This window comes from Falco naumanni, chromosome 1 (genome assembly GCF_017639655.2).
Source record: "Falco naumanni isolate bFalNau1 chromosome 1, bFalNau1.pat, whole genome shotgun sequence".
Classification (NCBI taxonomy): Eukaryota; Metazoa; Chordata; class Aves; order Falconiformes; family Falconidae; genus Falco; species Falco naumanni.
Window position 1 is genome coordinate 94,601,717 of NC_054054.1, and position 24,492 is coordinate 94,626,208.

General features: G+C 39.5%; 1 protein-coding gene across 3 annotated transcripts in view; it reads right to left on the reverse strand.

Annotated features, from left to right (window-relative positions):
• Window positions 1-576: 576 nt before the first annotated feature.
• PTPN11 (protein tyrosine phosphatase non-receptor type 11) overlaps window positions 577-24,492 on the reverse strand; it is a 30,743-nt gene continuing 6,827 nt past the window's right edge. For 2 of the 3 annotated variants that reach the window (XM_040608445.1, XM_040608426.1), the window contains 13 exons: window positions 23,273-23,465; window positions 21,928-22,044; window positions 21,324-21,437; window positions 16,212-16,308; window positions 15,520-15,599; window positions 15,235-15,393; window positions 11,863-11,994; window positions 10,811-10,965; window positions 9,998-10,065; window positions 9,197-9,348; window positions 5,487-5,599; window positions 5,159-5,260; window positions 577-4,105 (listed from right to left, as the gene is read on the reverse strand). In XM_040608445.1, the coding sequence (XP_040464379.1) occupies window positions 5,191-5,260; window positions 5,487-5,599; window positions 9,197-9,348; window positions 9,998-10,065; window positions 10,811-10,965; window positions 11,863-11,994; window positions 15,235-15,393; window positions 15,520-15,599; window positions 16,212-16,308; window positions 21,324-21,437; window positions 21,928-22,044; window positions 23,273-23,465 (1,450 nt within the window). In that variant the 3' untranslated portion in view covers window positions 577-4,105; window positions 5,159-5,190. The remainder of the gene's footprint in view (window positions 4,106-5,158; window positions 5,261-5,486; window positions 5,600-9,196; window positions 9,349-9,997; window positions 10,066-10,810; window positions 10,966-11,862; window positions 11,995-15,234; window positions 15,394-15,519; window positions 15,600-16,211; window positions 16,309-21,323; window positions 21,438-21,927; window positions 22,045-23,272; window positions 23,466-24,492) is intronic. The other variant, XM_040608436.1, reaches the window with a different exon arrangement.

Below are 24,492 nucleotides of genomic sequence, written 5' to 3' on the forward strand. Positions count from 1 at the left end.
GAGGTCAATTATCTGAAGATGGAGTAGAGGAACGAGAAAGCAAGAGGCAGGAGCACAAGCGCAGGACTCCCGGTACAAGAGCCACCGCGGGCTAACCGGAGAGGCAGTACCTGGACAGCACGGAAAGCCTCCCACGGGGCAGCCAGCTGGCAGGGAGAGTAGGAACACAAACAGAAAAGCTCATATGCATCATATTTACCAAGAGTTTTGCTCCACTGGCTCTCAGGAAGGACAGCTGCTCTCTTCTACAGCATCTCATCCTGCGAGGGGCTCAGCCGTACAGCTCAAACACTATGACCTAGGCAGGAAGATTAGTGGCCATGCACCACCACCCTTTCTGACTGCAGCTGGAGAACAGAGTAACTGACAAACCATCTTAAGAAAACGATTTTTATTTCTTTTTTTATTATTATTATTTTTTTTCCCTTTTTTTTTTTTGAAGTTCTGATGTTTACAGATATGCTTGTATTTCTGATAATATAGCTTTGCAGCAATAAAAATCACAATGCAGCCAGCAGAGCAGCTGAACTAAGACCCATAAATACCAGCACAGAAAACAATGGACAACCACCAATATTTCTATACATGAACTATTATTTTAATGTCACATTTTGACAATTGTAAATGGTCTACAGAATGTATGTGGGCAAAAGGCAATAAGTGAGGCTTTTGAAACACTAGATGTATAATAAACAGCGCATTATCAACATTTACATGATTCACATCAAATTGATGACATCCTAAATGTATTCCTTTTAAAGGATAGAAATTTTTCAATAAAATATTACATTTCATTTAATACTCTGGTACAATACTTCATACACTGCAGGAAAAAAATAAATGCAAGGTCTACTCCACCTAATAAGAGGATCCTTTTTCATTAGTCTTTAGTACTGTAACAAAAAAAAAAATCACAATAATGTCATAAATAAACAGGCTTGAAATTATTAATTATGTTTCACTATTTAAAAGGGAGAAATTAAAAATTAATTTGAAATAATGAAGTTACGGGTAGAAAATCAAAATCTGACAACACATCCTAGTACCAGCTGTGATTTTTCTCATCCCTACGACAAAAAAAAATGAAACAGGTTTTATAACTTCGTTAGCCACATCCTAGTTAATTGTGTTTCAAACACATATCTTAAGAGGAAAAGGTAAAGTTTGGTCAGGATTAATAGGAGAACCAATCAGTCCTAACAACAGTTAGCTGAAATCAAAGTGTATGCTATAAAACATTCAGTAAATGAAGTCTGCAGCAAATTCATGCTGGCATAAATTATTGTGCCTTAGGAGTCGGGTTAAAGTTTCCCTTGTGGTATAAAGTCTTCTACAACAGAACACTTCACAACTGCATCCCTTTTCCATTCCATTGATACAGCAAAAGCTTGTAAATCAATGCTTAAAATTTATTCTCTAAAAACTCACTAGAAATACATGAAACCCACATTGACTTATCTCCCCTGATCCAAAGGACATTTCTCTTTCTTGCTTCATCTGTCATAAACCCCAGCCATTGCTTAAAATAATTTAAAAAAAGTTTAAGAATCATCCCTCTCTTGCCAGTGCACGAAAGGCAGACAGATTTTATCTTACAAGGTCTCCCCTTTGGTATTCAGCAGGGCCTAACACTTCAGTTAAGAGAGGAGAATTTATTCACAATCTTTCAGATTCTGCTCCCCCCTCATTGACATTCTTCCACCGTATGCTCCCCAGGATTAATACACATTCTGCAGTAAGAATTCCCTGGTTACAAGAAAAAAAACCAAACAAAAAAATCCTACAGTGGCATGTTCTAAACAGCTAAAAGAGGTCATAAGAGGCAATTTTATATTGGCCATGTAACCGATTGCTGCTTATACAGGTCAATCTTTTAAGACACATCACATTAACTGAGTTCAGATTCATTAAGGATCCTTCTCTCGTTTCTCTTGACTTTTCCCCTGACTTCTCGGTTTGGTACAGAACAGCTCCAAACCTGAACATGCGTTCCACCTTGCTATAACATATGAAGTGCAGAATTTATCTAACTCTGCACTAAGTTTTAGACTAATATTTAATCGCTGTCAATTGCTCTATACAAATACCAACACTTACAACATCCCTGTTTGGCAGGATGAAGCTGTAAATAGGGACAGGAGAGAAAGCAGGCAATGTAGAGTAGGTATCTCACTACCAAATTAACAGATTTCTTGCTCGTCATGACTAGAAATTTTAGGTCTAGGAAGGGCATAAGTATTTATGACTAGAGTATAAGGCTATGACATTAAAAGACATAGTATGTTATGCTGGTGACAGGAGTTAAAAAAAACCAACACCAAACCCAAAGCGTCAAAAGACAGAAAGGACAATAGGCAAAGTAACAAAATTCTGCTTAACATTTAAAGAAGCACCTTCATTCAGTTCAAACAAAATGTTCAAATATTTGATTTTGCAAAGCACTCTCAGGAAAAGGTAATGTAATCTCCCACTTAACCTTTCACAAAGCTGCATTAATTACATTCCAGGCTTTAGCATAATTTCACTGGTAAGGCCAACAACCCCACGCCGTCGGCCCTGCGCCCCTGCATACAGCAGTGTAATGCAGTGCTCACCATCCGCGCCTGCTGTATGAAAATGGCAATAATTCCTCAACACCACTTCAGTCACAGAACCACCTCCCCTAAACACGGGGAAAAGATGTAGGTAAGACACCACCGGCCCCCACTGCCAGGGACCGATCCTGCCATTAATGCACACAGGCAGCTGCTCATGGCTTCAAGGGGAACTTCTGGTCCAGATAATTGGCCAGAGCAAACGAAGTGAAGAAACCCAATTAACTGGCAGCTTAACAGCAGTTCTTCCTTCTAGAGTCTCTAGAAGAGGACTTTGTCTCATTGACAACAATCAGAAGTGGTTTCAGGTGAACATGATTTTTAATCGCATCGGGACAGCAAATTCAATGCAGCTCTGAAAGGCACTTCAGGTGGAATGGTAATAAACTCCTGCCCGATGAAACAAACCAGGACAAGCCTGCTGGCCTCGCTGCCCGTGCTGCCCTTTTCAACTAAGGCAATTTGAGTGGATAGCTAACTTCCATGCACTGCTTTCCCCACAAAACTTGAATTTAGCCACTTACACTAGCATAAGGCCTTACTAAAAAAAAACAAGAGAAGGCTCAACAGCTTCCACCTCCCCCAGCAGAAGGGGAAGAGGGTAACCTTATACTAAAGTAACAGCCTGCACAGTGGGTTTCACTTGTTTCACTGTTTTTAATATGCTGTCAAGATGTCATCATGCAACTTTTTAGAATACCTTAATTCTACAAGTTCAATCTCTTACTTAATGAAGACAGACAAATTAACAAAGACAGTGTCCTCACAAACCACTAGGCCACTGCGTCTTTTGAGAGATACAGTAAATTTCTATTTTGGGTAGAGATCATGTAAAAGAAATCTTGTTTGATGTAAAGGCTACCTTGCATAATTCCTCAAAAATAGCCCATCCAGCCACTCACCTAAGTTGCGATCAAAGCCACCAGTTATCACAAAAAGCACCTTCATATCAATAACTGCTCACCCCTATGAAACTCAGTCCGAGTTTGAAATGTATTAGGACTAATTTTACCATGTAGCTGATTCTATTCACGCTGGTGATCCATTGTTTTCAAACAATCAAGTATTGTTCCCATCAGTATTTTACATCAGTGTAACGGATTTATCCACATCATTGCTCTCCCACCACCCCAGCCCACCCCACCACAAAATAAAATCCCACAACGGCTCAAATAAAGGAAAAAAACAAACCAACTAATAGCCATACTGTGAAACAAAAATACTATTTAAAAAACAAATGGATGACAATCCAACAGTTTGCGGGATTCAAAACTGTCTCTACAAAGTAGTTGTCTACATTGTAGAAAGGATTTCCGTTTATTTGGAAAATGAGCAATTGTAAATCAGGTACTGGAGAGAAGAGATATAAACAATCTTTAGATGGTCTTAAGTTTTGCCTACTGTTGAAGGATTAAAACCGTAAATAAAAAGGTACCAAGCCCTCAGAGTTCACCGTTCATGTGAAGCTTCTTCCGTCTCTTTCTTGACCTTTTTAAAAACCATATTCATTTCTGGGAAAAGAAGGGAGAAGAAAATGAAAAAGTATTTAGGAAAAAAAATCCCCAGCAGTTATTTTTTATTCTGACATTATACAGAAGTACTCTGTTTTGACATAAAAAACCCTCAGACTCAACCAAAAGTCTCAAACCTTGCTTATAAACTGTGTGGTACTTTGGCAATAGAAGCTGAGATTGTGCACAAACTTGGAGAAGGTCCCTGGACATTTAAAATGGATAAAACACATTTACAGTTACCAAATGGAAAAGGGAAAATAGGATTTCTGAGGTCTTTTAAAACACAAGAGGGAAAGATGACAGAAGGCTTTAGATTAGAATCCAAAAGAAGTTAATGACTAAAGACACCTTAAATTCGAAAGTATCCCTTTGCTGTATTTACAGCCTATTAACCAAAGTATCAGATAAATTTATGAGCTAATAGCCTATATACATACACAGTTGTCTGATTGCAAGAACAAAATTATAACAGATATTTAAAATACAACAAAGAGAATCTACAGGCTTCTCTCCAAGCAAAAGCAAGGATTTAATTTTTACTAGTAGAACAACAATAGCACACCAACTGCTCACACCACACAGGCACAGCAGTAGCTTTGCTCATCACGTCTTTTATGAGGCTGAACATGAGATTAAGTGTTCTTTGAATCGCTTTAGCTGCACACAAATCCTTGTCATCAACCAAGAGCAACAATCACTTTTAAAAGACATGGAAAATTTAGGCTGTAGTTGCTACTCATCTTTTGCTAGCATGCAGAATTTCAGTCTCCTCAATAATAAAGACTTCCAACTTACATCACTGGTGAGTCAGGACACAAGAACAAAGGCCAAACTACCAAGCTAATATTCCACATTGTTTCGAAAAGGTAGGCATAGATGAAACTCAATTAGCTTCTGGAATTTAAACATCCTAAGGGGGATAGATTACATGCGGTTTGGGCATTAGAAAGTCCTTCCTATAGTTCTTCTCACAGTTTGGTTTTGTGTACATTTTCTCCAGGCACCACAACTCCAGGCTGGACATGCACACTCACTCCTGAACACACGTACCTGCCTTTGCATGGAAGTCTCTGTACATCTTCTCATCTGAAACTTTTTTGCTGTTGCATCAGTCCCACATTTTCATATACTCTAGCACTATCTTCTCTCATTCTGAAATGAAACAAATATTTACAGTCCAAAAAATCTAGTTGGAGAAAACCCTATTTGTACACACAATGTAATTCAGTGACAATTTATTTTGCTCCATTTATTTTAAGAGCAAAGCAGAGAGCAACAGTCTAGGGCAGTTGCTGTGATAACTCGTTCTCATTCAAGGTCTCTGAAGATTAGTTACTACAGTTCAAAACTTACACACTAACAACAGAAGCGAACTTACTCTGGACACGTTGGAGTTGGGGTACAGGGTGGAAGAGGGCTCTGATCCCCACCTGTCTGGTCCGATAAAGAATATTTAATGTTTGTGTATTCGTGACCTTTTCTCTTACTCTTCTGTGAAGCAAAACACAACAAAAAGCCAGAATATGAATTAGTAATAGAAAACAATCACTGAAGCACTGCAGAAATTACATGTGTATCTAACTGTGTATGGTTTTATTAGAAAGATTTGGCTAAGAGGAGAAGAGAACTCAATTCTGTAGGTAACACACACAAAATGGGTAAGACCTAAAGATTGGCTGTAGTTATTGGTTACAAGACCTAAGAGCCCCACTTTTCAGTATTCCCCTTTCCACTACAATCTCCAGCAGAACATACCAACCTTGTGAACCAGCACTCATACGCAATCTTCATCTTACTTGGCAGAAGAAATCACACTTCATTCTTTAATAGACAGTATCAGCCAGTGGGCTTCCCACTGACCTTATTTCCAGCTTGGAGATGTGGCCAAATGAGTAACAACGTTGTTTGCAAGATCTCTAATAAAATAACATCTTAGCCCATTAGGTTTGATATAAAAAGAACCCAAGCTGTTATTTGTATTCTGCAGCATATGTTACAAGCTGCAGCCAATCGTGCTGGCATTCATCTAAAGCTACTGAAGGCTCCAGCAAGCAAAGCTACACTAGGAAGGAAAGGGGATATGGCTTTCTCCCTTCTCAAGACAAACGTTCACAACACACACATACAAATTAAAGCCTCACTTTAAAGTTTTAGAGGGTAATGGGTTTTGGGGGGGTGGGTGTTTGTTTTGGTTTTGTTTGTTTGTTGGTGTGTTTTTTTTTAAATGTTCGAACAAGTACTAAATAACTGGCCTGAATCGATCTCACAACAGAGGCTGTCAGAGCCTCTGGGGAGTTCTGGCTGCTGAGTTTCCCTTAAGAACGCTCTGTATAGCAATGTACGTTGAAGTTTTTCCAAGACAGCCTTCTGAAACTTGCTCAACTTGTTCTGTTATTGTACTGAACTTCTTCCCACTCAGCCTGCTACCTACTCCTGACAAATCACTTTCAAATAGACTACCAGTCCAGATCAATTACCTAGAAGGTGAATGCTAAGAAAATAAGGTTTAAACAAAACACAAAGATTCAAACTCTGCTGCATTCTACAGTTACAGCTACACAACTCTCACCTGCCAATAATATTCTGAAGCCCAAAATTAGGGCTTGATTTCCACTGCCCACCCCCCCAAACTATGTGATGATTCAAGTTACAGATGTACTGTACAGTAAAAGCAATTCAAAAAGAATCAGTCAGTTCTTCTATTACTTAAGCTGACTGAAACAGACAAAACAAGCCAAGAAAAAATAGATATCTGGCTTCCATTCCTTCTGCTTAATTCACTGTAATTATCCCTTCTAATTCAGAATAATAGAAATGTGGTAAGAACTACTTGTTTCCTAGATGTAAGTGAATATACACATTTCCACAGGGGAAAAAAAGAAAAACCACTAAAACAAATTCACTTTGCTTTTCTTCTACAGTTGTAAGATGACAGGCAATATTTAACACAACACTTAACTATGAAATCTCGAGGCTCTCAACATTGCAGTGGGAGAGGGAAGGCTAGCAGAGCAGGGAAATTCCTGAATACAAAGAAAAAGCAAGCATATCTAGGTGAACGGGGGCAGCTATTCACATATCCACTTCTTCAGTCCAGCTGGTCCCAAGTTGGATGACAACAGGCTAGCTAACATGACTACCTAATTTCTTATCAGAGCTGCCCTGTGTTCACTCAGATTGAAAAGCAGAGAGCATGACCTCATATTGTTTCTTACAGAGGTGCCCTAACTGACTTCAGGGTTTTTTTTTCCAACTTCCATTGTTTGCAACTGCAACTAAAGCAAGCACAGAGAAGAAAGTTCCTGAAGTTAGTTCGGGAACGAAACGCTGTGTTTTGAAAAACTATCTTATTGGGGTGAAATTCAAGCGTTCTGCACACCATTCTACTACTTGGCCAGGTTTTTTTCTGTTCTATCGACATGTTTTGAAGCATTCACAAGTTTTTTTTCAGGATATTAGTTCTTACAGTTACCACAAAGCTTTGCTTTTGTCTTGAGAAATTCTGTATTGTTTTACTCTTACAGCTGCCACTAGCCCTAGTTATAGGTCAAGGCCTCCTGAAGTAAATCAGTGTGCCATTTCCAATTTCTTAAACTTTCACACCTGTGCCTTCTGGGCTAGTAACAGAACAGAGGATGAAACACCACTAACTGCACCTCATCACTATAGGAGAAATACGCTGCTCCAAACAACATCAAAATACTATCCAAAACCCATTACAACAACCAAGAGAGAGTTCCAGATCTGCTTGTAAATGGCAGCAGCAGAAAGAGACCATATTCAAAAAGCTGAGGATACAAGGCTTGCATAATTACAGACAGAGATATGAAGCAGCTTTAAGGTGAAGTGAGACAACAAAGCCAGGAAAAAAAGTACACCTGAGGGATTTCTTGTTCCTCACTTTGTGTCTAATCACCATCACAGCACACAACAGCTGTCCTGGGGAGAAGAATAAAGTCTCTCTCCTCTCTGCTGAACAGCACATCTACATCATGTAGGCAAATATAAAATAAGCTCTGCCACACTCCAAAGCAGCTAGAAGCCACACAAGAGTGCCAAGCCCAAGCTGGCACACTCCATCTCTAAATAGGGATAACATCTCACACCTGGCGCTGCATTAACCACACAGCTCCCCACATCTGCGTGATCAGTTGTGTGGGTTTATCTCCTTCTGAGCAACAAGCCAGCTGCAGAAGGAGAGAGATTGAAATTCTGAAACAAAAAGATTAAAATCCCAGATGACGAGGTTAGGGCAGCAAACGAAAGCAACAGTGAGTAGAATGTCAGTTCTTTATTACAAAATGAGGTAACTTCCGTAAAACACTGTACAACTTGAGTGCAATGAAGTTCTTAAACACGAAGAGTAAGATGAAGGTCTTGTGGCTGTCACCACATATTCCAAAACTTTTCTCATCTTACCACACCAAATCACTCCTCTAACTGCTTTTTGTTGGACGCTGTACTGCAGGATCTCCGCACTCAATCCTTCAGTCCAATATACTTACCTCTTACTAATATTTAAGACTCCAAAATTGGCATTACAGTGACTAGCATTTGAATTTGATTATCATACTTTAGAAACAGATTTGAAATGTCTTTAAAACAATGGAGTACAAAGTTCTGCACTAATTAGGAGTGTCTTATCTTTTATTCTTCTTGCACAGAAAACTAGATAATATGAAAGAAATTTGAGATCTGGGATGCAGGGACGGGGGGACAGGAAGGACAGGAACCCATACATGCAAGAACTTTCATGGGAAGTAAACCAGCACTAGATACAGTCATATGCAGAAGGCTCTCGAACTGCCGATTTTCTTATGCTGCCAGCAGCCAAACACACTGCTGGTATTTTACAGTTTTCTAATTCTACCTGATAGTTCAAGTAACTCATAAGCATAATGATTTGAAACACGGGCTAACTTCTCTGAAGAGGGTTAAAAGGTTACAGACCCAGCCTCTTCACGATGCATTGGTTATACAATCAGCAATCATGCCTCCAAAAGTCACAGGCAGCAAATGAGCAACTCTGCTCTATGTTCAAATGATAACGTGTTCCTATGTAACATTTTATACTTAGGACAAATATACCTGCTCCTCTTCAATTCTGCGCTGTAGCGTTTCAATGTAGTGCTGTACTGCCATGTAAATAAATCTATACTGTGCTTCTGTCTGAACCATTCCTGACCGCTGTGATCTCACCATCTGAATGGTCTTTGGAACATCAATATCACAGTCCACACCTAGGGAGAATCACCACAATGTTAAGAACAGTAAAATAAACTGTCTTTGGAGGAGAGACTGGTCTCATATTCCAGCAAAACACAGTGTAGTTGAATCATCTTGCAATAAGTGAGATTGCTAACATATAACACTGAGAATTCATCCTTGACTACTAATACCCAGATCTGTAGAACTGTAGTGTAACATGGAAAGCTGTCCTGGAGGAGAAAACTGCATCACTTCCACTCTTTCAAGACCACTTTAAAATGCAACCTAGCTCAACATACGTGCTGAGTTAGTGTTTATGGCAGTTTATGCATAAATACAACACTGAAAACAAGTTACTCGAATTCAACATGCAGGAGTACTTCAACAGCCACACACATTAATGATTTCGAAAGAAAAATAGAAAAATAAATAATAAGAAGAAAAACATTATCAGACTCCTGGCTAATCCTCAGTTGAAGGTATTCATTATGCTGAACTGGAGCAGGGTTTCAGCACTTTGATTACAGCTAAGTTAGGAGGAATGAGACTCCTTTCTCTGCCAAACATACACACCTAGTTTGTAGCATCACTAGAATCTCTCTATTCTGCCAACACTCCCGTTGTTTTACCATGATGTATCTGTCAACGTCCCACAGGAAAATAAAAGTGGGGGGAACCTACCTTTTTCTCTGATTATGTCAATAAGAATATCAATCACAATGAAAGTTCCTGTTCGCCCAATCCCAGCACTGTAAAGAAGGGGAAAAAAAGTTAATCGCTTTTTTCTTTCTGAACAGACAGCAAAGCACCAGTCCAAGTATGAGTCTAACATCAAGAGACATTAAACTTCCAAATTATATCCAGTTAAACCAAGCCACACAGTCAAAAGTAACTAGAGACCTATTCAACTTAACACGGAAGAGACAAAGTCATAACAGCAATTTTGTACCTCAGCATTTATTAACATCCTTGAATAAGAGAAAATAAATAATCAAACTACAAGGTCAGATCTACTACCATTTATAAATGTTACAAAACGTATCTCATTTATAAGTCAAGACCAAGGGGAGACTACTCACAGGAGGTGGGATGGGATACTATAATTTCCATGATCCTACACCTGAAATGCATCTAGCCAAGCCTTCTCACACACCTACTCATAGAAGTACCACCTTCTCATAGAAGTACTCAAGAAGTACCACCTTCTCATACAGCATCAGAAATTCTTATTCATAAAGACATGTGTACTCAAGACAGGTGTGAAACGGTTATGTTCAAAGCAGGCTATCTAGAGTATAACCTTTGGCAAAACAGAAAGCACAACCATCTTGACAGATCCAAGTCTGAGTAGTTCTCAGGGAAAGCTGTCATCTTTTAAAGTTTTCGGCTCCCCTCACCACAAAAAACAACCCAACAAACCAAGCCAAAAGGGATCCAACAGAACTCCACAAGTACAGACAGTAGTAGCAGGAGAGGCATAGTGCATCACCATACCTGCAGTGGACCACAACTGGTCCTGCATCAGAAATGCTCTCCTGCTTATGGTGCACCTCCTCTAGGAAGTCTAGTACACCACCAGGGTCACTTGGAACTCCATGATCAGGCCAAGTTCTGAAGTGATATTGCCAGACTGTTCTCTCTGTGTTCCCCTGGAAGGAAGATGCCAACACATGAAAACAAAATCCTTCAGATCAAAATTCAGCTAAAAGCACTTATGTGGCAAAGTTGAATCCAATCAGAAGGTGGCATATCCAACCTGCTGCTCAGTATCCACAGCACCACAACTCTTATAAAGAAGGAAACAAGTTAAAGAGTTCTTCCTAGCCTGACAGGTCAATCACACCACCTGCTTCCTCAGCTCCCTCTTTCTCATGCAGTTGTTTCCAAGAACATTCCCATCTTCAGCTTTAGAAGCCACAGCAAAGTCCCGTCTGGGGGTGACCAACAGCAAGGGACTTTCATCTGTCATACTCATCATCAATACCTAGTGGCACTCACCTTACGCACTTCTTTCCACTCAGTTCCATCCCATGGACATACTAATCTAATACATCCTGATTACTTGTTTCTTACACAACTCATTTTGCACCCTGATCCAAACTGGTTCTTAACAAGAAAATGCTATTTCCACACTAGTTAACTGTTTCCCTCCTCATCCTTTGTATTCCTTCTCTTAGGTATCCTTTCTACATACTGGAACCACACATAACCATTTTCTTCTAGTGCTACCATCTCCATGAAAGGGAGCAAATGCCTAACTAGACTTAAGTGTCATCACTTAAAAGCATTGTCCCTCTTTCCAGATTTCCTCAAAGCCCCGCAGCTGTGCATCTTCTGCCAAAAAGTCCTTAGGTATAAGGGTCTTCGATTATCCCAAGGACAAAGAGAAAGACGTATGGAACTGAATCTGAGGCTTCAAAGAAAGAGACAGGGCTCAATTTATTAATCTCTTAAGTCGTTTTATTGACTGCAAAGAAACAGTCTATTTCTGCACATTTTTTGTGATCTGCAACCTAAATTAAAAGCAAAGTTACTAACATACTTACTTGCCCAACTTTAGAAAGCTTAAGTTCTCTTAGTGTGTAATCATGTGCTGCGCTCTCCTTAACATTCCTAACACGCATAACACCATACTCCTTCAGGGAATATTCATCAGGCCAATACTTGACACACTTACTCTGCAAGATTTAAAACAAATAAATAAACAACATTTTTTAAATCGAGCAAATCAGTAAGAAGGAAGTCTGGTTAGTAAACTGATTAACAAACATTTCTGAAGCTTTCATTCCTGAATACATGGAGGACAATCACAAGTGCCAACTGGACAGCTAGCTGACAAGGTGACATGTTTTAGGGGGAAGTTTCTCTTCCCCACAACAAACACTGGGTGATTTCAGACAAACAAGTACAGGCAATCTCTCCTTTCAGCAGCTTTCACGATCATCTTAGTAACTGCTTTGCCTTGATAGCTTCAAATCTCAGAGATTAAAACACTGTTATTTGTACCTCCACCCAAATACTTTCAAAATACTGAGAATTTCCAGTGGAATGCTGTAGACTTACAGGCTATTCTACTACCAAAACACAACTGGCTGCAAAATAAATACAAGTCAAAGGTGTAAGGCATTTTTAGCAGAAATGAAACCTAGATGCTTGCTTTTTCATCACGTAGAGCAGAAAGGGCTAACACAGCTCTCCAATTCAATCACCAAAGCAACAAAGAATCGCTCCCAGTGGCAGAGGACTGAAGCCTTGTGTGTCTATAGCTTCTGAAACACAGAGCTTTAGGTGAGCTACTTCTCTCTTAAGCTTATCTTTGACATGGGATATATTCCATCCACTGAGGAACGGATTACTACTTCGATTTTGTTCTTGCGACAGTTCAGGAAAGAGCAGCTCCTGTCAGCCCGTGAATACGATACAGGTCCACCCAGTATCAAATGAGCAATTATAGTGGGTATACCGGTGCACCTTCCAGCAATAACAAATGCAGACCAAACACCAAGTACTACAGAGAAACATTTCCTATTTGCAGTTACTACTGCATATTTATGACAAAACATAGCAACAAGGAAGTTCCTTCTGCCAACACAAGACAGAGTAAGAGATGATTGAACACATGCTTTCCAGCCTACTTAGGCAACAAGATGCTTTCCCGTTACTTTTGCCCTTCTTTCCCTGTCATCTCCAAAAGGGTAGAAGCTAAATTGATCTTGGTATATGTCAACATAACTTGCAGTTTCAATACAGAATTCTGAACATAAGAGCAGTTGGTATGGCAGGTCTGAACAGTAACACATGATATTAAAATAAGCTTTAATCTGATAGAGGGGATGCATATATTATTGGCTTGATGGACTGCCTCCAAAACACCACTATTTTAATTGTAAGTATTTGCTGCTTCTACAGTGCATGCTGAAGCATATTCAGAACTCTATGCAAATCCAAGATGTTTCTAGTTCCTCACTTCCTTAGGCAATGTGCTCTGGAAGTCATTTCTGATGCAGAGGTTTCTCTCCTTCCTGGAGATCTGAAAGCATCTTGGCCTGAGATAAAAAGTTTTTATTTTAGATCAGGACTACTGTTATTTGCAATTCTTGAAGAAGTGAAATAAGCATCTCAAGAAAACAACAAAAAAACAAAAATAAAACCAAAACAAATAGGAAAAAAAATTAATGCGTGCAGCACTGATTAAGTAATCAGACCTTAAGATGTTCTATACAGCCAGAGCACAGAAAACAGGCTTAGCAAAATATAGAAAGAATCGTGGAGAAACTGCAGAGGAGCACAGCCCATTCAGAAGGTTATTAAAAAAAAACAGAAGGAAAAAACCAAAAAGGAGGTGTATTCAATTCAACTCTTCCAAAATAACCCCAGATTTTATTTCTCTTCTTCCAAGAGAAAGATCTAAAAGGAAAGTCACTGGAAAGAGGCAGCTTCTCCCTCCTTCAATGCATTGTTAGGAAGGAAACACAAATCACGGCCCTTTATAAGGTTGATGAATGGGCAGAAGTTTACAAAGCCTAAAAAAATCCACAAGACAGAGTCTAATGGTTTCTACAAACACCACCAATGACAGCTTTGACACCTACATTAGGAAGAGAAGCCCATAAAATCTACTGCTATTTGTCTGTAGTACTGTTCACAAAGCCTCTATTTTTGTGGCAGTGGTAAGGAACCCCTGCAATTATCTGTCACCTGCAGAAAAATATTATACTTTCAATTCAATTTTTTTCAAAAGTGATGCTCATCTAACAAGATAACAGCTTTCCAGTCAGAAACAGATCATCAGATAAATGAAAAAGGTGGACAATGGCATGTGGAAAAAGAGAAATTTATTTTACCAAACAGAAAAAAGATCAGAAGCAACACATTCCAAAGATAAAATTATACTATACACAGAAAGCAGCATGTGACCATTGCCAGAATATCGGTATTCAACTATTTCCTATTCTTTCCTGCCACGTGTCATTAGAACCCAGTAACAAAGTAATAGCCTCAGATTTGCCAGAAGACAGTGAATAAGATAAAATCTCCCTACTTAAAAGGTAAAATGGAGGTTCTTGGGATAGACCATTTCCTCTTTACAAAATTACAAGATCCTTTGTATCTTGGGATACAAAATTTCGTCTTTCAGAGCATCAGATACTGCCAGAGCAGTTCACAAGGGGGTTGGAGATCACTGAGGCTGAACAGGCAGCTGTGTTCACACAGAACAAGGCAGTCAAAGGCAAGGACCTGACTTCAGGAATAAAAGTGCTAAATCACACCTGGCTGGGGGTTTCCTAACCAGGTACAGTTTCAGCCATAATCACTGGCTCAGCACATAAGAATGTTACCAAATTCAAGCACAAAAAGTAAAGTCAGAAGACAGAATAGCATTCTAATAGTCTAGTAAATGTGATTCAAATAAGATGAATCTGGGGCAACAACTTTCACATGATATTGTCATTTTTAGGTAAGAAGCAATATCATCTACATTCATTCTTATAAAGTCCCACAATTATACTTTTCCGGTAAAGTCTATACAGGCTTGGTAAACTAAAATAAATGGCAATACTTTTGTTGAAGAAACAGAGAGTTTACCCCTTAAAATACGCAGAATGCCTGTTTGGCTGTACCTCACATTCCAGTGCCTCATACCCTGAGTAATTTTAAGATACACAGATTCACATTCAGTAGCTAAAATGTAATCAGTCAGCCCTTAAAAAAAGGGACATCTGATGTCTTTTGAAAGTACACCCTCAATTCCCACAGGCACCAATAAAAAAGGACACTCAGCACCTTCCAGGTCTCCAAAGACAGTTGTGGCACACCAGATTTCAGCATATAAATCAATATAACCAAGTCAATTTAGTCCTTACTTGCATTCAAATGTCATGACCTTTCCCAAGGCCAGTTTGAGGGTCTGTTTTTACCTTTCCTCTTTCAACTTCTTTTGTTGTCATAACAATAACTCGAGAATTCTCCTGGAACACCATCCTCCAAAAGTCATTCACTGTATTCTGCAGGCAACCTTGAGTAGCAATGTAGCTTTTTTTTGGCTTTGAGTTGTTGCACTTGGTTTCAAACTCAGGCTGGAGAAGAAAAAAATTAACAAATGGTGACAAAACTTTACAAGACTAACCTGGATTTAGGTAAGTGCGTTGAAAAGTAGACATGGGCTGTGCCAACAAGGCTCCTATAGGTAGGAGTATACTCACCATAATAATATTAGCATTGATATAGTCTGAAACAGGTTCATTTGGATCACCATCATGTAGAACAACTCTGGTATGGTCAACTGGAAGAACATATATGAATGTTAAGCACTTGAATCCTACAGTTATGAACACACAGCTATTTTTAAATATCCCACAGACAGGACCATTTCTTACTGCTACCAGAAGCTATTAAGTTATCAAACTTAATAAATTAGTGGCTAGAATATTTAACCTTTCCTTGTTTGCCATTTCTTAAAACAAGTGGCCAATTCATAACAAGCTAGATCAAAATAAGTGTTCATGCCTCCTAGTAATTCATGAGTGCATGGACAGTCAAGCACTAATCAAGGCAAATGGCCCCTGGATTTGCACCACGCAGTTTAGTACCACAAATTAATCCTCTTAAAGTTAAGCATTCCAGTTTGCTGAATAAGTTTCGGGATTTGACACTTTTAAATGGAGATGAAGATAAAAACAGTATTTGGGAATTGAAATATTGGTATCTACAAAGTGCATATGTTCGAACACAAATTGGAAATTGCATGGGCTAATACTGACAACATAAGGGGGAATTATCACTAAAGAGAAGAAAAAGCAGGGTAGTGCTTAATTAACCCTGTATTTACAAGCTAAGAAAATAAAGCAGAGCGAAGCAGCAGACTTACATTATAATGAAAGAAATCAATACTTACAGGGTAAAATGTTTTTGTATCTATTTTTGTTTTTGTTTTCCTGACGCTGACCTTCTTTACGACTATAGAGAAGTTTGCATTCTTGCTGCTGTAAAGTCTAAATGAAAACAGCACAAACAACTAGTCTTAATAAAAGCAGTATGGACTGTTTTACCATCATTATAGCAATCCTTTCCCACAAAAAGTATAATACTCTATTATAATGCCAGAGAGTCAGAGAGAGAGGTACTGGATTTCTGCATTCAGACTTCGTACAGCATTGCTTCCAAGGTATATTATGAAACACTGGAGAGTGAGTGACAAGGCAAACTATTTTCCACCTAATAAACACCTATGAATTCAAAGCTTCTTTAAACCAAACTATAACCGGCAAGCCTTCATGATACTGTTCTGACCAAGCAGACCCAAGCTGCTCCCTCAAAGCTTTCAGCTGTAAAACACTGCAAGGAAACTGGTAACAAAGGACCACAACAAAATTTTGGCTGTGGAAATCCATCCATCTTAAAAGGCACCCTAAATAAACCAAACACCACAAGCAGCATTCTACAGAGCTTGTCCAAATACACTTATGTCTTTCTCACCAAGCATAAAAGTTAGGAGTACTACTGCATTTCTCCTTTTCACTGAATCAAGCTGGTAAACGACTGAACGGGCATTAGCACCAATACAGATTAATAACTAATGCATTTAAAACATTGCCAACCTGCAAAGAAGTAAAGCACTTTGTGATCCAGTGCTTCTCTACCTGAGTGTACCGGATTCCTCCAGGCCTTACCAGCCTTCTTCCTCTCCTTCAGCTACAGTGAGTCTGTAGTAACACCACTAGAAAGCCCCCAAAACAAGTCAGATTACGAAGGCTGTGTTACATCAATGCCACATGAGCAAATCCTTGCAAGCTGCAGCCAGATCAACTCAAGACAACCAAAGAGGAGGAAGGAGCATACAGAAAACCCAAAGCACATCAACAGAAGCAACTGTATTTAAATATCAAGCACAGTGAAAAGCCCTTCAGCAGTTAGAAGCAGAATATTAGGAAGATATTATTGTCTGTTCCCCAAAAACAAAAGTCCACATGGGAATGCTACAGTTTTTTCAAAGATATGGATGAGACAGGAAAAATGCCCATGCACAACCCACCATCACTGCCACGTACCACTTTTTAGGTGCTCCAATTACTGTCTCCTACCAACACATGGCCACTTCACTAAACCAGTACAAGATTTTGCACAGACCTCCTCATATTACACTGTTGGGGGAGGGGGGGGGCATTAGGTAACTACAAACAGGGTTATCCATAAACCATCCTAGTGCAGAAACAATACATCTGTGTGGGGACTTCTCCTGTTGGCAAGGAACTAATTTCTCTGCATCTGGTTCACAATATGACAGGGAAAACAGCAATTCCATACTTCACAGCCATGCTGCTTAGTAACAAATCTCCCTACTTGCAAAGAAGCTGGAGGACAAGAATCTCCATGATGTTGTTGTTCCAAGTTTTAATCCCCAAAGCAGTATTGGCCTGACTAAAAGGAACACTCAGGTTTTGGAAGCTGAGGTATTACCACCTTTAATACTCTTGCAGAGATTGCTTTTTCCTTTAAAGCTTGGGCAGGTCAGACACTTGCTCACTTCTTTTTAAGTCTGCTATTGTTACTGCCTCACTTAGCGACCTTGGTCAATAAGGCTCATCCCGGCAGGGAAACCAAAGAACAAAAGCAATACAGGAGAGCTGCAAGGTTTCATGCTTGTGAAGCGAAAGACAGAAAGCACATCCCCATAAAACATTGCTTGCGAGTACCAGCAATGGGTGAAACTGCGCTTTGCACTAGGTTCACCTCTTGCCACACTGCAAGACTTTCAAGTGCCATTATCACAGAGCACCCTTACCTAATATTAACACTTTTGAGTTTCAGCCAAGTGAGACGCCAAGCAAAAGAACTGAAAGCTAAACTTTTCTAGCAGGTTAAAAAATGGAAACAATTAAGTGTGTGGAAACCATAGCTTCAAACACATCTTCACTTTCATAGTTAATTATTATTGCTTTGAGCATCCCTGAGGAGAGATCCATGAGCAGCAGTGACTTCTAACAAGCCCATTAAGGGATGTACACAGTGTAACAATAAATCTGAAACATAGTCCTCAATTTCACAACAACATCCAAGCATTAAGCTCACCAAAGAGCCATTTTTCAGAAGCAAAAACATTACAAGGACTGTCAACATGTCTGTCTACTAGTTCACGGGACAAGAGGTACATTCTTAAATATGCCTGCAGACAAGTAATTTATAACTACCATCTGGACTGCCAAATCATAAAACAGCACAGACAGAGATCCACGGACAACCTGGAGTTTGTCCCCTGCCACCAAGGCTGACAGCTATAGCTTACCTGAGCTGAATGAAAAAGCATGACACTAAAACTGCTACAAGATTATTTCATTTCCAAAAAACACAGTGAAAAAAAGTAAGTTTTAGCACTGACCTCACTAACAGCAGTAAAGGGGAAAGAGAAATGGAATGTTTCACAAGTACAAGCTTTCATTTCTTACATTTACTTTTTCTGCAAGACTTCTGGCTTGCTAGCAAATACTCTTCAGGGAAGTCACAAGACAGGAAAACACCTTGCTTCTGAAGGCCAACTGATAAACCCATTACAAGATAAATTCATTCAAAAGACCAGAGGTCAGAAAAGACATCATAAGGGTCAAGCAATAGCTTAGGTGTATTTTGACAGATCAACAATCCATTCCTAAAATGCACCACACAAGAGTGCTTCCCTCAATAAAAACCAAAAAGATTTAATTCACATAGCTTCTAGTAAGCCAGCACCAATTACAAGAAGGGCAAGCCAACAGGGCACACTTTTTCCTTTTCATGCCCTCTGAATAAAAGTAAGGTATGCTTAGAGTCTCCAGGGAAGCCAACAGACACCTTTGGCTTGGCTCACTTGCAAAGGCATGTTCAGGCCAAACCACACAGTGATGACAGGCACAATCACAGAATGGGTTGGGTTGGAAGGGACCTTAAAGATCATCTATTCCAACCCCCTTGCCACGGGCAGGGACACCTTCCAATAGACCAGGCTGCTCAAAGCCCCGGCCAGCCTGGCCTTGAATGCTTCCAGGGATGGGGCACCCACAGCTTCTCTGGGCAGCCTGTGATGGTACCTCACCACCCTCATATCTACCATCCACATGACTGTGTCATGTTAATGATAAAGCACACCACTAATTAGTCTTTGCCAAAAGCAGTTCATTCCCATCCGCATGTTCCAGCCATTAGAGTAGGTGTGGCTATTGCTCCTGACCCTCCAGGCCCCATGCCAAAGTTCACATGTGGAATTCCGCAAGAAAAGCGATTCAAAGGTTAGGGCCAGTTTACCTCCAAGCAAGGTTCACAAGCAACAGATGAGAACTGCTCCCCAAGGGATCCACCACTCTACAGTTAAGGTAAAACAGAGTCCCAAGTCTTCAGCAATGGCCAGATTAACCTTTGCTGACTTGCCTCCCCTTCCAGGTGGGGTTTGGACCATTCAGCAGGCCGGCATCAAGGACTGTCCCCCCACACTGGGCCCAGGCAAAGAAAAAGGAGAAAGCTTAGTCCTCATTTTATGATTTCCCCACTGACATGACCTCACCTTCTCATATTACATCTACATTTGTAGTGAAACATGTTACCTCTTTGGTAAGAGTCTTTTACTTTTCATGGATTTATTTTTCTCCTCCTGACAATAATCACAGAGCAGACTGGACAGTACATTTAGCTAATGTATAGGTCTGATCAAAAAAAGGAGTTTCTTCAAGAACAATTGCTTTGAAAATCTGTCACTATTCAAGAAGTTTCTCAAAATAGCATTACACAGCCCAAACCAGTCTCTGTCAAAGATCAGGACTTTCCAGTTTCCTGTTGCCATCTGCTGGTGGCATTCCCGACTCCACTGTGGTTTTCTTACACCTGTGTGGTATATAAACCAGCCCATTCTATTTAAGACAACTTCCAAACTTTTGGCTATGGCCATCACATGCATGCAGCTGTTAAGCAACCCCAGTTGTCAGAGATGGGTTAGGACCCAGGCTAGATGCAAGTAGTTTGGAACATGTTAGTTCTAACACTCATGATTTGCTCTACTTGAGAAATTAACAGTTTCAGCCATATGTTCTTTCAAGCATAAGTAGTTCCCTGAAATCGTTAGGATTTCAAAGAAGGGGAGAGCTGGGCCAGCACAGCTATGTTACACACACCAGAGGTGCACAGGCAAGACAGAAGGAAAGGCAATGCTACTTTCTGGGAGGGACATGGAATTTTGACTGCAGGCAGAAATGAAACAATGAAACAAAACAAAAATAAATCTCCAGGAGTCCAGGGAATACATATAATGTATGAATACCTATAATGAAGCAATGTTGCTTCATCTCAGAGTCTGCTACTGCTACAGCCTCACAATCATTTTAAGATCCAAAAAAATGGCTATCAAAAAGCCACAAACTCAAGGGCAAGAGCATTTACAGACAGAGAAATCACACTGATGTTTCCTTAAAGCAGTGGTACCCAACCTCCTAAAACACAGCAGAGTGCAAATGAAAAAACCATGGGCAATTCCCTTCATAAGCACAATGCATCTGACATATTCCAACTGCGTCAGATACCACTACTGGACTGGTACTTGGGTCACCAAGAGTCACGTAGGCTAGGAATTGGTCCTTGGCCTCCAGAAATGTTAATCCAGCCTACAGACCTCTTTCTGTCCACGTGAAGAAAAGGAACATGGGAACGAACCCAATTAATCATCCTGGTGGGCCAGATAAGAGTAGTACATAAGGTGCTCTCACGATGGGGAGGATATTCGGGAGGGATTGTGCTATGTACTAAATGAATAGCACTAAAGAACTTAATTACCTATCAGAATCAGGAAAGAAGGTAAATATTTCAATCCACAAGAGTGGAACTAGTAAAATTTTAACACACACTGTACCTGACACAGGAGATGGGAGCAAGAACGGGGATCTGAAGCAATGGAGGAGGAGATAAGAAAATGCCAGGAAGGCAGAAACAAACCTAACTTCTTTGTAGTGTAGAGATTTAATACCATAACACTTGGAAAGTAATGAAGTACCTCAAATTCTTCCCAGAAGCCCTGCTTGACTTTATCCGTAGTCTCTGCTAGCTTGCTTAGCTCTCGCACTCTGCTTTCAATCTCTGCAGCATTAATACGGGTAGTATTCAGAGGCTAATAAAGATACAAATATTAAACAAAGGTATAACAAGTGACAACTGTGAGAAGACAGCTAAAACACAAATTCTAGGATCCAGGCATGTATTTGGACTTCAAAACTTTATAATTCATACAATGAAGGGCAGTGAGAGTAGACAGGAAGGGGGCAGGGAACAAATGCTTTAAGATGAAATCTCAGGGTTGTTCTTCGATACATTAAGTTGTCTCATATCTGGACTAGTCCTGCAGTCCCTATGGACCACAATGAAACCGAGAAATTCTGCATGCATCAGAGACACGAGAGTCTGTCCCTTCACAGGCACATAAGAAATTGTTCCCATTTAAACGACTGACTTCATCATTCAGTTCCATGAAGTTTAGTTCTTCATTTTTGCATTACAGAAGAAAAAAACCTGATGTCTCTCAGAACATACAGAAAATCCTGCACTTCAACAATATATTCTAAAGGTAACAAAGCTTAGTGGTGTCTTCTCCATTCACTCACCTGCTTGAGTTGCAATACTGTGCCCAAAGTTTCTACCATAGGGTTCTTCTTGTAATGTTCCACTAGATCTGTCAGAGAGTCAAATTTCTCCCCTCCACCAACATCGTATTTTAGATCCTTAAAAGACAGATGCTTATCAAAATAAACACGCTTCATACAACGACATCTACACTAACATCATCTTTACACTACGCAACATACAACAAATTATCTCCAAAACAATATGTAGAAGAATCTAGTAAGACCCTTCTGCTAAGGGATGGTAGAACCTTAATAAAAAGAAACACACATACAAACTATGGAGGAGGGCATTTCCCTTTTTGTCATCTAATTGAAAATCATTTTATCTGCCTTTTCAGGAGGGCTGATTCCTTCTGAACTGAGGTTCAGTCAGCTCAAGCAGACTACCTGAGCTACATGATTAGAATCCAGGGAATAGCTTTATAAATCAATTCAAATTCCTAAAAGAGTATCATTGCCTCCTGAAAGGCTGGTATTGACTGGCATCACCCCTGTTATAAGGAAGCAGAGTTGAATTATTTTCCTCCATGTCATAACTACTACTAGTGGTTAACTGCAAATCAAAGAGGTTTTCTTGAAAAAAAAAGAAAAGAAAAAAAAAGGTAGACATTCTGGTAGTTTAGCTTTTAGTCTTGATAAGCCATTTTACCTCCAAAATACTTCTATTACCGCATTTTAGTTGTTTTTAAACAATTAAGTTGTTGCACTGTCTTTTAGGCTAACAGAAGAAAAAAAAAAATGACAAAATCAAAATCTTTTTTTTTTTAAGAGCAACCCATGGACGCATATGAAAATATCAGAAGACTATAATTTAATAATACTTCAGTGAAGAACTAACCTATAATAAAATCAAGATTCACATTAAGTGTTCCTTGGATTCAATATGCAAAATTTTCACAGAATGTTGATCATCTATCAGGTGCAACTTTATAAACTCACAGGAGAAAGACATATTCAGATAGATCTCTATTTGTCCAATTACTTATATTTTTATATAATTCATCCAGGAGACTGCAACTCACTTAAGAAGATTCATGAACATGAAAGGCTCCATCAGCAGAGGATTTGAGACAGACTTCTGATGCAATCAAAAGCAAATCTATTAGAAGGTACTTGACAGCATAGTATAGTACGACATGATTCAGTCAGGCAAGCAGTCAAAAAAAATAAAACACTTATAGATGATATATAGCACACCCAGTACCACAGGGAAAGGGGAAATGTATTCAGCTCTCTGCAGTGAGGTGCAAGATGGCCCTCCTGTTAGAATAAACCCACTGCCCATGGAAGTAGCCCCGTTAAAGAAACTCGTGCTTCATCATACCTGGCAGTGAATCATGACATGTGTCACTTTAGACTTTCCATCATTACTCTCTCCTTTATCATCTCCTGTCCGGACAGAAAGAACAAAGTCCCCAGGATGGCTTTGACTCTCACGCACAAGAAAGCTTCCATGTTTTCCTTTTTCTGTTAATAGTTTTTCAGCTTCTCTTCCAGAGAGATGCCCATGAAACCACCTTTTAAAGTAAGATAATAGACAGGTACCCTATTTGTCATTCCAGCCATGTCTGAATCCGCTTGTTCTAAATATTACATATAAATATATTATAGTATATCAATATATTGTTATATATAAAAAGTTTATGTATGCTAAACAACAATGCACTGGTCTACAAAAGGCTCAGTTTATAAAAACAATTTTTAAAAATGCCTTGGAAGCATACATGTACATACACATGAGTGAATACAGAAACACTTCGAAGCAAGCACTTCCATAAGCGCCGAAATCTGCATGTCACACAAGCTTCAAATGAAGCTTTGATTTGGAACCTTTACAACAATCCAAATGGACTCCTTGGTGTCTAATAAACACAGGCTTACACTGCAACTGTTTCTTCAGTCAAGGCATTTATTCTTCTTTTATTTCTTTCATAAGACACACTTCCCTGAAAAACCTGGGAGAACTTATTTTTGAGACATTACCTTTCCATCACACTAGGTACTGGACAGGATAATCACACCAGTATCATTTCTTCAAGAAACACGGCCAAAAAGGCAATAATCCTCCTCACTACTGTTAAATACAAGCCATTCTGAGGAGTAAGAGAACTTGTTTTAATATTCTTCCTTAGTTTTTGACTTCTAGGAACAAGTTGGTACCTACTGGCCATAGAGGTTTATTTCTGACATATGCAAACTTCCTGAGTATATGTCAGGTCTTAAGTCCCAGATCCTCCTCACCAGCCATGTCCTTAAAACATGAGTTGGAGCAATCTGAGGATGCTCATGTCATTCACTTTCTTACACATATGCTCACTGCTGGAAAAATCATATAAAGTTATGCCCAGAAACATACCTGGGAATTTCTTGCAGTTATAACAGCTCCAGGCAGCTTCAGGAGAACTTCTACAATAAAACGTTCTCCCAGTAAAAATAAAGGGAACTACGCTCTCTTTTTTTATTATTGTGCACACCAGGAAGAATGCTGAAGAAAACAGGTTCTGAGGCTTGGATTGCTCCACCTTTTAGTCACATTTATTAGTC